Source organism: Sander vitreus, chromosome 6 (genome assembly GCF_031162955.1).
Source record: "Sander vitreus isolate 19-12246 chromosome 6, sanVit1, whole genome shotgun sequence".
In the NCBI taxonomy this organism is placed as follows: Eukaryota; Metazoa; Chordata; class Actinopteri; order Perciformes; family Percidae; genus Sander; species Sander vitreus.
Genome location: NC_135860.1, coordinates 15,052,212 through 15,065,661, shown reverse-complemented (window position 1 = coordinate 15,065,661; position 13,450 = coordinate 15,052,212). Strand labels below are relative to the sequence as shown.

General features: G+C 41.4%; 1 protein-coding gene across 5 annotated transcripts; it reads left to right on the top strand.

The window, feature by feature from the left end:
• Nucleotides 1–229: 229 nt before the first annotated feature.
• On the top strand, nucleotides 230–12,260 carry esrp1 (epithelial splicing regulatory protein 1). Of its 5 annotated transcripts, none has more exons than XM_078252990.1 (16): nucleotides 230–602; nucleotides 1,025–1,183; nucleotides 1,310–1,426; nucleotides 1,773–1,884; nucleotides 2,396–2,539; nucleotides 3,153–3,207; nucleotides 3,409–3,519; nucleotides 3,656–3,788; nucleotides 3,922–3,964; nucleotides 4,621–4,940; nucleotides 5,845–6,069; nucleotides 6,161–6,401; nucleotides 7,708–7,885; nucleotides 8,933–9,083; nucleotides 9,572–9,687; nucleotides 10,879–10,967. In XM_078252990.1, exons 1-15 carry the CDS (start codon nucleotides 471–473, stop codon nucleotides 9,671–9,673), a joined length of 2,223 nt encoding a protein of 740 aa, XP_078109116.1. In that variant the 5' UTR covers nucleotides 230–470; the 3' UTR covers nucleotides 9,674–9,687; nucleotides 10,879–10,967. The 5 variants fall into 5 exon arrangements, with proteins under 5 accessions (XP_078109116.1, XP_078109115.1, XP_078109113.1 ...); XM_078252989.1 differs by having other exon boundaries at nucleotides 6,161–6,413; XM_078252987.1 differs by lacking the exon at nucleotides 9,572–9,687 and having other exon boundaries at nucleotides 3,412–3,519; nucleotides 6,161–6,413; nucleotides 10,879–12,260.
• The last annotated feature ends 1,190 nt before the right edge of the window (nucleotides 12,261–13,450 follow it).

The following is a 13,450-nucleotide window of genomic DNA, read 5'->3' as shown; positions in this document are numbered from 1 at the left end:
TGATCTTCAATATAAGCTGATTATTCAAGTAAACCATTTTACATTTTTGATACCTGCCGGGTCTCGTAAATTGTTATACAAAGAAATACACAGTATAATACAATATACATTTCTAAACAGAGAAATGTACAGATATTTATTTCCTCCGTGGTCTGCCACGTACCTGAAGAAGGGAGGGGCAGGTAGAGAGTCACGTGGTCACACAGGTACATGTACTACAAAAACGGGGAATGTGCAGCCATTATTACTCCGCGATGGTGACTGCGGGAGGTTTCACGTAAACTTTAACACGCGACGAAACTTGGATTTAAGGACCTCACCTTTACGCCCAGGTGTCAAAGTACAGGTGTTTATATCTCGGCTCCTGTGTGTAATCTCATCTCCGGCGTATCTTCAATTGCTGTCCTTTACTTTTGTGCAGTATTAGATTAGGTTTTTGTTTTTGTTTTTTTTAAGCTGTTTGTGTTCAGATGACGGCGCAGGTCGATTACCTGGTGGTGATTTTCACCGCCACATCTGGCGCGAGCGGAGAATTGCTGGGATCTGACGAGAAGGAGCTAGTGCAGTTGGTTTGGCAGGTGGTGGATGTAAAGAACAAAAAGGTAATAACGAATAACTAGACTAGGTACTTATTACAAATGGCTATTGTTATTCTAAAGCAGGAAATGTAGTGGTAACTAAAGGAGTGGGCAGCTAAACAACTCTAACGGAAATAGCCTAAAATACAAACGACACCCATTTATAATGTGGCGACTCAGGTGAGTAAACATCTGACATGAGCTGAATATAGGCTCAGAAGTTATTCAGTACAATGGGAGGACACATATCTTCTACTAATGATGTCTACATAGTAAGATATTTAAACATACTCCTGCTTTTGTTATTCAATGTGATACTATAAATGTAATAAAGGTAGCCTATATATTACAGACATTTAATGCTATTATATCAGCCTACAGCTTGTGAGTTTCTGTGTAGACTTCTGTTTCAAGACTGACATGTTTTTTCTTCTTCTCTGAACCAGTTGGGCAAGGTGAATGAGCTTCTCATTAAGCCGGACCTCTCAGACTTGACAGAGGAAAAAGAGGAGGAGGATGTGGTGGAGGAGAGCGTGGAAGAGGACAATAGATTCGGAGCAGATAATGTCTTTACAGCCACAAGTCTAGAGACAGCATTAAACCTGGTAATAACCTCACTGAAGTCACTAGAAATAGGCATTTTTTATTAAATAGTAATTATTACTGCTGCCTGAAGATAGATTATGAACTTTTTAATTTATTTTCTAAATGTTTGACGCCTGTTTTTGCAGTTTCATCTACAACTGACAAACGAGGTGAACAGCACGGGCGCAGGCACGTCTGTGTGTTTGTGTACAGACGGGCAGCTCCACATCCGTCAAGTGATTCACCCTGAGGCCGCGAGCAAGGTGAGCAAGCTTGGTGGGTGAACGCCTTCCAGCCAGGGCGGATGTTCACTCAGTGCTGTAGGTAACCTTCAGCGCTTACACAGTCGCAAAGGGATTTGTTGTGTCAGCACTGTGCTGAAGTTGATTTTCATCAAAGAGACAGTCATGCAAATCTGTCTAAAGACACATGAAACACCACCAACACAATGAGGCTGACAAAATTCTCCCACATGTCTTAAACCTGCGTGAAGTGTTACACAGAGATCATTCTACTGGCATGAGCAAACAGTAATATGATGGTAATAAAATGGCAGCTGTTGATGGGCTACATGTTCACATCCGTTCATTTAATCTCTTTCCTCTTCAGAACATCCTGGTCCCAGACTGTTTCTACTCATTCTTTGACCTTCGGAAAGAGTTCAAGAAGCACTTCCCCACATCTGACCTCAAGGCTTTGAATGTACACATCATGGCAGAGTGTATCCTTTAATGTGTCCCCTGTTTACATTTGGTGTGCAAGTGAATGACTGTGAACTACACTGTTATATGTAATGCATTTAATGTTTAACTGTATTTTGGACAGTTTTTTATTTTTTTATTATTTAGCCGCATGTTCAGCTTGATCTCTTGAGCACTTATATCGCTCAGAAACACACAAATTAGAAGTTTATTAGCCACGGGTGTTGGCTACAAGACTAGAGGTTTTGAAATGCAAATAAGGAAACAATGGCAGCGCTCAGTGAGTGAGTGAGTGTGTGTTTAGCCAACAGGGCAAACCCTACACACCCACTGGAACAGGATAACTAACATTACTCTGTGTGTGTGTGTGTCTCTTGCCTCGCTTGCTGCCCCCCTCCCCCCACCCCAATTTTCATTTACACCTGTCACACATACATACCTACAAACACCTTTTGCTCTCTCCGAACTGTTAGACTGTGTTCATTTTTTTGGCTGTTCCTTGTTTGCTTTCCTTGACTGCCTCCTCCTCAGCTCTTAGTTTACCTGTTGATGTGCCCGCCATGTGGGACCCCTCAGTCACCCTGGATCCATCAGCCATATTGCCTGCAGAAATAGCAGTACAGCAGACCCAGATTATGGGCAGTATTGTCCTTGCCCTGCTTTCTGAGCCATTTTGTGAGTACCATATATTATTGTACACAAAAGTGAAACATTAGGGATATGTTAGTTAGTTTGACATATAGGCCTACTGTGTGTTTACAGGTAGGATCAGAAAAGTATGCAACTTCAAAAGCACTGCTGAGATAAGATGATATTTAAGGAGATAAGGGCTGAGACGGAAAGTGAATCAGGAACTATTTTGACAATTGATTAATTGTTTTAGTAATTTCTCAATCAAAAAGGCCTATTATTTAATGGTCTCAACTTTTCCAATGTGAGGACTTCTGGACTATTGGTTGCACAAAACGACATTTAAATATATGGCTTTCATTTCTGGCATTGTTCACTATTTCCTATGCCAAACAATCAATCAATAAATAGAGATAACAATTGGCAGATTGATATTCAATGAAAATAATTGTGAGTTGCAACCCTTAAGTAAATTGCTCTTTATGTTAATTTCTGTAAAATGTTCAGTTCATGAATGCAAAATATAGTCAGCATTTTACTCCCAAGACTTTTAGACCAATGCCGTGTTGTTTACAAAGTACTATCATTAGTTTCAGTTAGGTGGTCTAATTTTCAGATCTCATTTTGGAAACCAAACTCTATTGCTTTCCCATTACAGGCCACACATTTTCTACACAGGAGAGAGTTAGTGAGAAGTTCGAGTCTGGCACTTGGTAAGTAAAGTTTGCACATGATAAAAAAAAACATTTTGTTCTCTGCCTCTGAAATTAACTACAAGTCTACTCCTGCTGTGTGTGTGTGTGTGTGTGTGTGTGTGTGTGTGTGTGTGTGTGTGTGTGTGTGTGTGTGTGTGTGTGTGTGTGTGTGTGTGTGTGTGTGTGTGTGTGTGTGTGTGTGTGTGTGTGTGTGTGTAGCAGTAAGATGGAGAAAGTGTGTGACAACACAGTGATCAGAGCCAGAGGGTTGCCATGGCAGTCTTCTGACCAAGACATTGCTCGATTCTTCAGAGGACTCAACATTGCTAAGTATGTTGTAGCTATAGTAACGGCACTTTCATTTATGGAGGATTTGTATCGATCAGTCAACATGATGTATACTGAAACCTGCTGCTGACATCAGGTTTAACATCCTCTATAACTCTCTGCATGTTGTGTTGTATAGAGGAGGAGCTGCATTGTGTCTTAATGCTCAGGGGAGGAGGAACGGAGAAGCTCTTGTTCGTTTTGTCAGCGAAGATCACAGAGACCTGGCGCTGCAGAGACACAAACACCACATGGGCAACAGATACATAGAGGTAACCAGTCTGAACCCTTCCAGTCTGTATTAATTAAGTGAATCAGCCACATTGACCTAAATTAATCACTTATGTCGCTATACCTGTAGTGACCATAATTCTTCATTTCGGTCTTGTTCATTTCTAATGGCAGGTTTACAAAGCAACAGGAGAGGACTTCCTGAAGATAGCAGGAGGTGAGAAGATTTCACCAAGTTTACTATAATGTATTTTACCTTACCAGCACCAACCGAGGCATTTCATAAAATTATGTTTGGGGTTTTGTACAATATAGTTTGACTAAATTGAGTCCTGAAGCTCTTCAGTGGTGCTGCTGTAGTTTGAGCGTGAATTTCCTGTTATGAGAATCAACTTACAATTCATTATTTAAAAACCAAATGCCTTGCTGTTTGTGTTTGTATTCAAAGATTTTCTAATATTGATTTTTGGGATCTGAACATATTCCAGCATCCTAAATAATTGCTTTGGAGTTGACTTTTTCAGCCCACTCGTCATCTCTACAGAAAAATTATAACTTGCAGACAAAGTTTGTCAAAAAGGCATAGTTCAGGTTAGTTACTCATATGTTACTCATATGAAGCCCTCTTAGATAACAGAGATTACCATTTAAGTACACAGTGCTGATGTTTATTATCATAAAAATGACGGCCGGACCATCACTCAAAACCATGAAGGGATAAGAGTCAAGTTTATTCTTATTAATTATGGAATAAGAGGGAGGAAAAACGCCCTCCAATCACTCCATACCATCACAGAGTGCTGCTCAAGAAAGAAAAACTTGCTGTCGAAATCTGGTTAAATAGATGTGTCTGTGTCCCTGTGTGTGTGCCAGGTACCTCCAATGAGGTAGCAATGTTCCTGTCCCAAGAGGACCAGATCATAGTGAGGATGCGAGGTCTTCCTTTCATAGCCACACATGAGCAGGTGCTCAACTTCTTTTCCCCGGAGGATGGTCTTAAAGACATGTGCCCGGTCAGCGGAGGGAAGGATGGCATCCTATTTGTTCGCTATCCAGACGGGCGTCCCACTGGCGATGCCTTTGTTTTATTTGCCTGTGAGGAACACGCCCAGTGTGCTCTGAGGAAACACAAGGAAATCCTGGGGAGAAGATATATTGAGTTGTTCAAAAGTACAGCAGCAGAGGTCCAACAGGTAAGTCAGGGAGTCCGCCTGGATGTGGGTGTGCTTCTTTGTGCTGTGTGTAATTGTGCAAAGTGCACAATTTTGTGTGTGTGTGTGTGTGTGTGTGTGTGTGTTTTCATTTTTAGCTTGTACAAAGTCTTCTTCATGTGTCCTTTGTTTTAAGTTAAGGTCTGTCTGTTCTATCTTGTTATCCTCTTAGATTTTTGAGAGCAAAAGAGGATTTTTAGAAATAAAGTGTGTGAGTGTGTGGGTGTGTTTCTTGTCTCCTCATTTGATTGTAGGAATTATTGGAGTAGAGCATGTGGTTGTGGACCTGCATAGCAAGGTGGACTGTGTGTTTGTGTTTCCCTTAAGCATGTAGGTACACATAAATACTAAATATTACCAGACTCTCTTTCTCCCTCTCTTGTGAGATGAACACACGTGGACTAATTTTCTTATCTTCGCGGACTGATAAGCACACAGCCCACAGCCATATATATGCAGAGGCTTCTCCTCATGCTTTTAATGTATGACAGACTAAGGAGTTTTATTGCTCCTTTTCAGAAATGCAAACAAGGCAGCTTTTGTCTGACATTGTAACACACATTTAAACACAACGTGGACTTGTCTTTGTCTGCTAAAAGTTGGCCTGTACTGCGTGGGTTTCAGTGTGTATACACTTTCTAGATTTTTTAATTTTAACTGTTTTATTATGGTGTTTGAGTGTATCCTTTTTTTTTTTTTCTTGTCCTTTTTTTATAAAGTATGTGGTAAAGGGGAGAAAGGCTTCCCTAAACTCGATTCAGTTTAAATCAGTACTTCCTCCCTGACTGTCTGCAGGTAGGGGATGTCATTCTTAACTCTGTGTGTGTGTGTGTGTGTGTGTGTGTGTGTGTGTGTGTGTGTGTGTGTGTGTGTGTGTGTGTATAAGGTGTTAAACCGGTACTCGTCAGCCCCTCTGATCCCCGTGGCACCTGCCCCCTTGGTGTCAATGCTGCCCACAGTGTCACTCCTGCCCTCTCCTGGTGGTGTGAGGGACTGCCTGAGGCTGAGGGGGCTGCCGTACACAGCGAGCATAGAGGACATCCTCACCTTCCTGGGCGAGTTTACACACGATATCAGACCACATGGCGTGCACATGGTCCTCAACCAGCAGGTACATGCAATAACCGCACTGACACACCCATGGATTCACATGCTCTCTGACACAAGGCTGCAGAGTAATGTCTGACTGTCTCTGTTTCCAGGGTCGTCCATCAGGTGACTGCTTCATCCAGATGACCTCAGCAGAGCGGGCTATCCAGGCCTCACAGCGGCTCCACAAGCATGTCATGTCCAGCCAGCGTGGGGCCAACAGCCGCTACGTGGAGGTGTTCTCCTGCAGCGCAGAGGAGATGGGCCTGGTGCTGATGGGAGGCTCGCTCTCACACACACATACACACACACACACCCGGAACAGGAGTGGGACAGGGCTGAGCCCGCCGCCATGTAAGTCAAGACGTAAGTGCTGCTGGGAGCTGGGGGTGCTTCGGGACTGCAGGGTAGGTGGTCTCCTGCCGTGGGGGGCAGAGTTTCTGGGTTTTCTCCAATCTAGTACTGTGGGAGGTAGAGGACATCTGGTCTGACCAGGAGGATTTAATTGTGTGTGTGTGTGTGTGTGTGTGTGTGTGTGTGTGTGTGTGTGTGTGTGTGTGTGTGTGTGTGTGTGTGTGTGTGTGTGTGTGTGTGTGTGTGTGTGTGTGTGTGTTCTTGTAATTTAGTGTAATTAAATTACCCATCTGCATGCACTGAGAAATCTCACGTGTTAACTGTTAATTCTACCTTTTCACATGTGTTCACACATTCTGATTGTAGTTCATCTTCTTCAACGGCATGTTTGTTACTCATTCTTAATTTTAACACTTTACCATCATGATCATAAAGGTCTGACAGGGTTGGAAAAGTGTAAGCAAGACAGCTAGTCTATTAGATGTCAAAATGGCTTACAACTCTCCAGCCTTCTCAGATTGGTCTTGGCGGTTGTGGGATTTAGCCTCAGTAGACCGGCGCACCTCAGGTGTGTGCATCTCCTGTGCTTGTCCAATCAGGGGAGCTGTGGGAAAGGTGGGCAGAGCTGAACGCTGGTGTTATGTTCTCCGTGTCTGTAGTCCTTCACCAAAAATGTGCACTCCTAGTTTTCAAACGGAGGTGCAATTCAAAAGTGGTCTAATGTTTGTGAATTGTTTGTATGAAGTGCAGATGTTCACATGAGTGAAAGGTACACAGCACAGGGATTCAAGGCTAAACATGTGTGGGTGGTAGTGAGTTCATCATGAGACAAGATCACATTTTTTACTATTCTTGAGCAAAACACGTTTGACAGAAAGTCCCTGTTCCATGTAAAAACATAACGTAGCCACAAACATAATTTGGGGAGGGGGCAAGTGTTCATGCAGCACCGATTCTGTAGGCCTAAAATGGTATGGACCATATGTAAAAATATATAAACTTACTTCATGTAACTTGTTTTCTGCAGAATATAGTCACAACCACTTCTGGGATTATGACAATGTGTCTGTGCTCTGAGGGCAATGTTGCTCTCATTTTGCAAATATGAGATATATCGAGGGCTCCATGCATTTATCAATTAGACATGTGTCAGGTGCTGAGTTATAGTGGTCATTGTTTGCACGTTTGCATGAGCGCCTCTCTCAGAAACAAACAATGACCAGACTTCACCATCATCATTCCCTATTTCGGTTACTGTTTGTCTGTTTTAAGTATCTTGTCTCTCCCTATGTTTTCACTTCTCCAGGTTTATCTCCATCAGCCTACTCCTTCGCCCCCGCTCCACCTGTCATGTCTACAGAGGCTGCTGCCCTCTACCCTCCCATGGGTCAGATGTTGCTGGCCCCACGCCACCTGCCACCAGGACATGCCTACTACCCCGCCTCAGCTCAGCTATACATGAACTACGCTGCTTACTACCCTAGGTAAAAAGTGATGGTGACAGACCAACACAGGCTGGCATTCAAATACAGCCCTTCATTATCTGATTCCTCTGTCTAGAACAAACTTTTCATTTTATTCTTACGTATAATTCCAGTTCTCTCAGTAATCTCCAAATCTTTAACCAGTCCTCCTGGTTATCCTCATCAATTATTATCCTCATGATAATTATTTGAATCGCTTTGTGAGAGCTTGCTTTTGTCCAGCCCCCACAAAAATGTCACATGAAATTTTCAAATCAGACGTGCTTGATTGCAGATTCACTTTACATGGTAATTGCACATAAAATTAACCACTTCCGGACTATTATGAAAAGATTTGAGAGCTGACGGACAGACAGTGTTTACTTGCGGGATGTGTGCTGCTGAGCATGCGAATAAAAAAAATAAACCGTTACTGTTTACATGTTTGATTTTCTGCGCCTTCTGTTTCCATAGGCATTATTATGGTACCTTGAAGAACATGTGTGCACTAAAACATTTCAAGATACTGTATCTAATTATATTTTTTACACTTTTGGATATTGGAGAGCCCTTTAAAAACTCACTTTTCCGTCGCTGACTTGCAATTTTCTCCCAAATCTTTACTGTGAAATAACACAAAGAACTGCGCAACGATTTATTTGGACTGCAATAATTACAAAAATACAATGGTGTAGTATTATATTTTATCTGGTATTTTATTGTGTGCAAATTCACAAAAAATCGACTATTCCTCAAAGTGGAAAAAGAAGAGCAGTTTTTGTTAAAATGCATCTTGGCAAGGAGAACGGCTGGGACAAGGGTAGTTAATAACTGAACATTGTGGTATCAGAGAACTTGGTAAACTTCTGTGACCTCTGTTTCTCCCTGGTCAGCCCTCTGTCGTTGAGAAAACATTTTATAGACAACGCCCAAAGTTACTCCCAGTCTTGTGATATGTATGTTTGTTTGCTGAGGAACATGCCTGTTCAAAGCATTTAGTTTGTTTCGTTTTTAAAGATATTTTCTTGGTAACAGTCTGTCTGTGCCTTCTTCCTTGTTTTTTTCCAGTCCACCTGGCTCACCTACCACCGTAGGTTTCTTCCCCTCCCCCTCTTCTCTCTCCTCGCTCGCCTCCCCAGGGGGGTTGATTCGCATGCCAGGTCTGACCTACAGCAGCAATGGAGTCAAAGACCTCATTAATGCAGTGCAGGCATACCAGGTAAGAGACAGGTTTCTACAAATTAACCATATATGTGTAATAAGTGGTTATTAATACAGTTCATATACATGTAAATACTCTCTCTGTAGGATCCAAGTGTTGTATTCAAATCTCCTTCTGTTGTGGGTGTGTATTGTCAGGCATCGAATGTGTTTGCCCCGAAGCTATCAAACTAGTTTATCCTGTCTACTCGCCCTGTTCTGTCACACATGCATTGCTGCTTGCTTAGACTTGAATTGGTGGAACTCAGGTCTTATTTAAACTTGAAAGAGTGAAGAATCTAAGGGATATGATCAATAAGAGTTTATACTAAATGAAGAGACAAACTTGGAGTGAAAAAATATGCAGCTTTTTTGTCCCATGAATAAACTCCTCTTTCACCCCCATGCTGGAGTTCACAGGTCTATGTGGCCTTTAGGTTAGTGTCTTTGGTTGCTTGTCTCTCAGCCCCCTGTTTCTGTCATTCCTCCCCCTTCATCACAACACAGTATGCCCCTGAAGATGCTCTCATGCACGCCCATGGGCCTGTGCACGCTCACGACCTGACCGGGACATTGCTTACGCAGCCCAAAGAATGGGTGTGTATTTAAGGTGTCTGAGGCAGGTAAGGATTGACTGAGGGCTCAGTGAGAGGGATTTAGGTTAGATGGTGGTTGTAGCTGTGGTTTGGGTATTCACCAGGGGTTACAGGGCTCAACACAACACCGACATTCCTTTGTAGACAAGGGATTTTGGACACATTTTTGATTGGGTTGAGTGCTTAGAGGAAATTTCTTGGATTTTAATCAATCATTGGATTTTGTCTTCAATAGTTTTGCCTTTTACAGCATTGTGCTTCATCTAATACTAGCTACATTTCTGTCCTCTCAAGAAGTTATTTATGACCTACAACAATAGCCAAGAGGGCTAATTGACCATTCGCTAAACCCCACCTCTGATCAGTGATTGTCCAATCATAGCTTAGTAACCATAACTAGGACCTGTCTTAACAGACCTGTCAAGCTTTGGATTTGTCCATTATCTCATGAGTTTGGACAGTGGTGTCTTTATTTTTTATTTTTGAATCACCTTTCTGAAACTAAAAATACAACAGTTAAAGTTTAAGGGATGGTTTAATCACACACTGTGTTTATCTGCTCTAATGTGAGCTGGAATCGTTGGCATGTCCGGCTAACTAGATAAAAGTAGAAGATACAAAATTGTGTGTTTTAGGGGAGAAGTTAACTACAACTCCCAAAGTGTATTTCAGCGAGAAGCATCGACTGGCGCAATATACAAAAGTCTCACAATGCTTGGCTCTTAATCTTATTACCAAAGTGAGACATTTCTGAATAATATTGAACAAATACGTTATAGAATCATCCTATTATTCTGCCTTTATTATTTTACCAAAAAAAAGAACTTGGCTGTCAGACGGGAGCCAGCTCCCATCGTTCACTTAAAGGAACCGGCTCACTATTAACTTTATTGTTTAAAAAAAAAATTTACTATGATCTTTATGTGGTGAATCGTCCAGTTATTATTGTAAACTGCATTATGTGCTGTGCAAGAATGGAAAGCTTAACAGGCATAGCAACAGTAACTAATGTGGGCAGGGTTTAGTAAACGGTCAGTTGGTAGTGTTGTAGTGAAATATTAGGGAATCACAGGTGTAGCTTTCAGGTGTTTGAGGAGGTGATGGGTAACATCTGGTGCTGGTATAAGGGCTCTGTGTTTGATGCTGTTCCACTGCGATAATACTCTTCTCTCTCTCTTCCCTTCCTTACCCCAAACTCTCCTTCCTCCCCCCCTCCAGAGTCCCGCGGAGTCCGTGTCTCTCCTGAGCAGCAGTCTGATTGGTCAGTCCAGTGGCGGTGATGCTCCTCTCATGTCCCTCCCCGCTCTCATGACCAAGCCGGCGGGGCAGTACCTGGACCTGACCCTGCTGTAGGGTCACAGATATACAAAGGCCATGTATATGTCATGTAATGTATTGTTAGGTTTTTAAAAATAGTCTTTTAGATTTGTTATTTATATCTTTAAGAACAGAAATTTATGTATTTTATACCAAAATCATTGTGGCCTTAGCCAAAAATAGCAGTTTTTGTCTTATATTGCACAGTGTGTATTTCAAAAGCTTTATAGAGATTTTTTTAAACATGTTATGATATTATAATCACGATGATATATTTGCTAGCCAAACTAGAGAAGAATGACCAAGTAGCAACCAAGCTAAAATTTTTCGTAAGCTTTTCTGTGAAGAGTGAAAGTGTGTGAGTGTGTTTTAGTGTGAAAGAGATGAAAATTAGTATTTTGCATGGCTGTGTTGATATGTCTCAATACTCAATCTGTTTATGCAATGCATTTGTATGTTTGTTATGTTTATATACATTTGATACAGTACACAGTGATTGTATTGGAAGCTTTAGTGCATGAAGAAGTTAGTAGTACAACTTTAAGATGTTTACATAATGCCAAATATCAATGCACTGCTAATCAATATGACTACTAATGAATATAATAGCAGTTCTTGAATAATAACATGTTACACTGTGAGTTTGTCAAATAGTCTGATTCTTGCATCAGGCTTCACTTACAAAAGTATCTCACACAAATCTCACATTCATTAGCCCCATTAGCCTTACCTTCATATGTACCCTATATGGATCTGTTTCCATGTTGTGTAATGCCAATGTTGTTTTGCCCTTTGTTTTGGACTCAAATTGAACAGGACAGTCCCAATTCTCTGTAACCTAACCACAGAGTTGCATTCTTCAAGAGGACCTTCAGTATGTGACAAGCTCTCTTACTGAGTGAATCTCAGGAGCCAGAGGTGGTTTCTGACAAACTTTTATTACGTATTTTACTCAGATACGACCACAGAGATGTATCAGCCCATCACACTTTCCTTATCTTCTTTCCACCATCCACGCTGATGTCAGGGGAAGCAATGCAGCAAACGTGTTTTCCCTGCAGAAATCCCTTTCGTAATTTCTCTTTTTAACTAAATCATTTGGTGAGTGGATGGAAAGTTGAGAAGGAAAGGAAATGAATCTTGTGAATTTAATTGTGCCCTGCAAAGTTGCTGTTTGAGCTTTATGTTGCTGCACACACTTCCTACAGTGGGACTCTAAACTCCTGCTCAGGATGTCCTGCTGTGGCAATGCTGAAACAACAATAAACATAACATGTGAAGTCTGTCGGCTTTCAGGTGTTTCATTTCGCTATTTGCCTTCACTCCACTTTGCTCTGAGCACAAACACACAGGAGGAGTTGTCTGATGACAGAATATGTCTGGAGGCATAACTGTGGGAACTCCCTCACTGTCCTTAGTTATACCTCTGTGTTTCCCCACATACACAAACACATGCTATGGCAAGGGAACTATTGTCACTCAGACACACTAAACACATCCCAGAGGATGGTTCTTACAGGGTGAAAAAGTGAAGAATGGAGAGTGCAGGAAGGGGGGAGAGAGAAGGAAGGCACACAAAGCCATGTCAGACCCCCTCAGGGCAGATTTGTCATTGTGTAATACAAGCTTGTGCACCCCACCCAACTTGATCCCTTTTAAACACTCACTCATTCTCACACTCACAAAAAACACTGCCAAAAACACAGCATATCAACACCATTAGTATCTATGCAACAAAGCCCAAAATACTTTTTGTTCTCTTTAACTTTTATCACCTCATTGGCAGCTTAGTGGGACATATGTCTAATCCACTGTAGGATACATGCAGTGTGATTACATTTACATTACATTATTATTTCATAATTTGTCAAAAAAAAGTGTTTATTTGCATGTCAGGTGCAAATCCTGACTGAGTTTAAAATGTTTGTTTAGTTTAAAATTACATTAAAAGTAAATGAAAGTAATCATATCTAAGATTATTTTTGGGAGAGCAGTAGAGGGTCTTTAATTCTTCAGTTTCCCCAGATTTTAAAGTAATTTCATCATTTTCTTGCCTGATTTACTGGAGAGAAAAAAATACGAGACAGTTACATCAAAATACTTATGCCAAAAACATGCCTTTTTAGGGTGCTATGGATTATGAAGGTGCATTTTGCCATATGCAGAGGACAACAGGGCTTCATTGTCTAGTTGCTAATAGGACCAGTATGTCATGTTTTAACAAGATACTTAATGTGGTCTTTATACAGTAGTTAGTATGGAGGATTGAACATTATCTCTCTGAAGAGCCATTGTTTTCCACTAGCCAATAGTCACCTTCACTTTATTCAATTCCCACTGCGATACATCAACCAATGTGTCCCTGAGCAAGAAACTTAACCCATAGTTGCTTTGGATAAAAAGTGACAGCTAAATTACATGTAATGCAATGTAATGTAATGTGTGGTGTTAAACACAACTTAATCTGTAATGT

What these genes read in the sequence shown, in the direction of transcription:
- esrp1 (XM_078252985.1), top strand. Translation starts at nt 471, where the DNA reads ATGACGGCGCAGGTCGATTACCTGGTGGTGATTTTCACCGCCACATCT. An exon ending in TGGATGTAAAGAACAAAAAG is followed by an intron (nt 603 to 1,024) that starts GTAATAACGAAT and finishes TCTCTGAACCAG; the next exon opens with TTGGGCAAGGTGAATGAGCT. An exon ending in TACGCTGCTTACTACCCTAG is followed by an intron (nt 7,886 to 8,932) that starts GTAAAAAGTGAT and finishes GTTTTTTTCCAG; the next exon opens with TCCACCTGGCTCACCTACCA.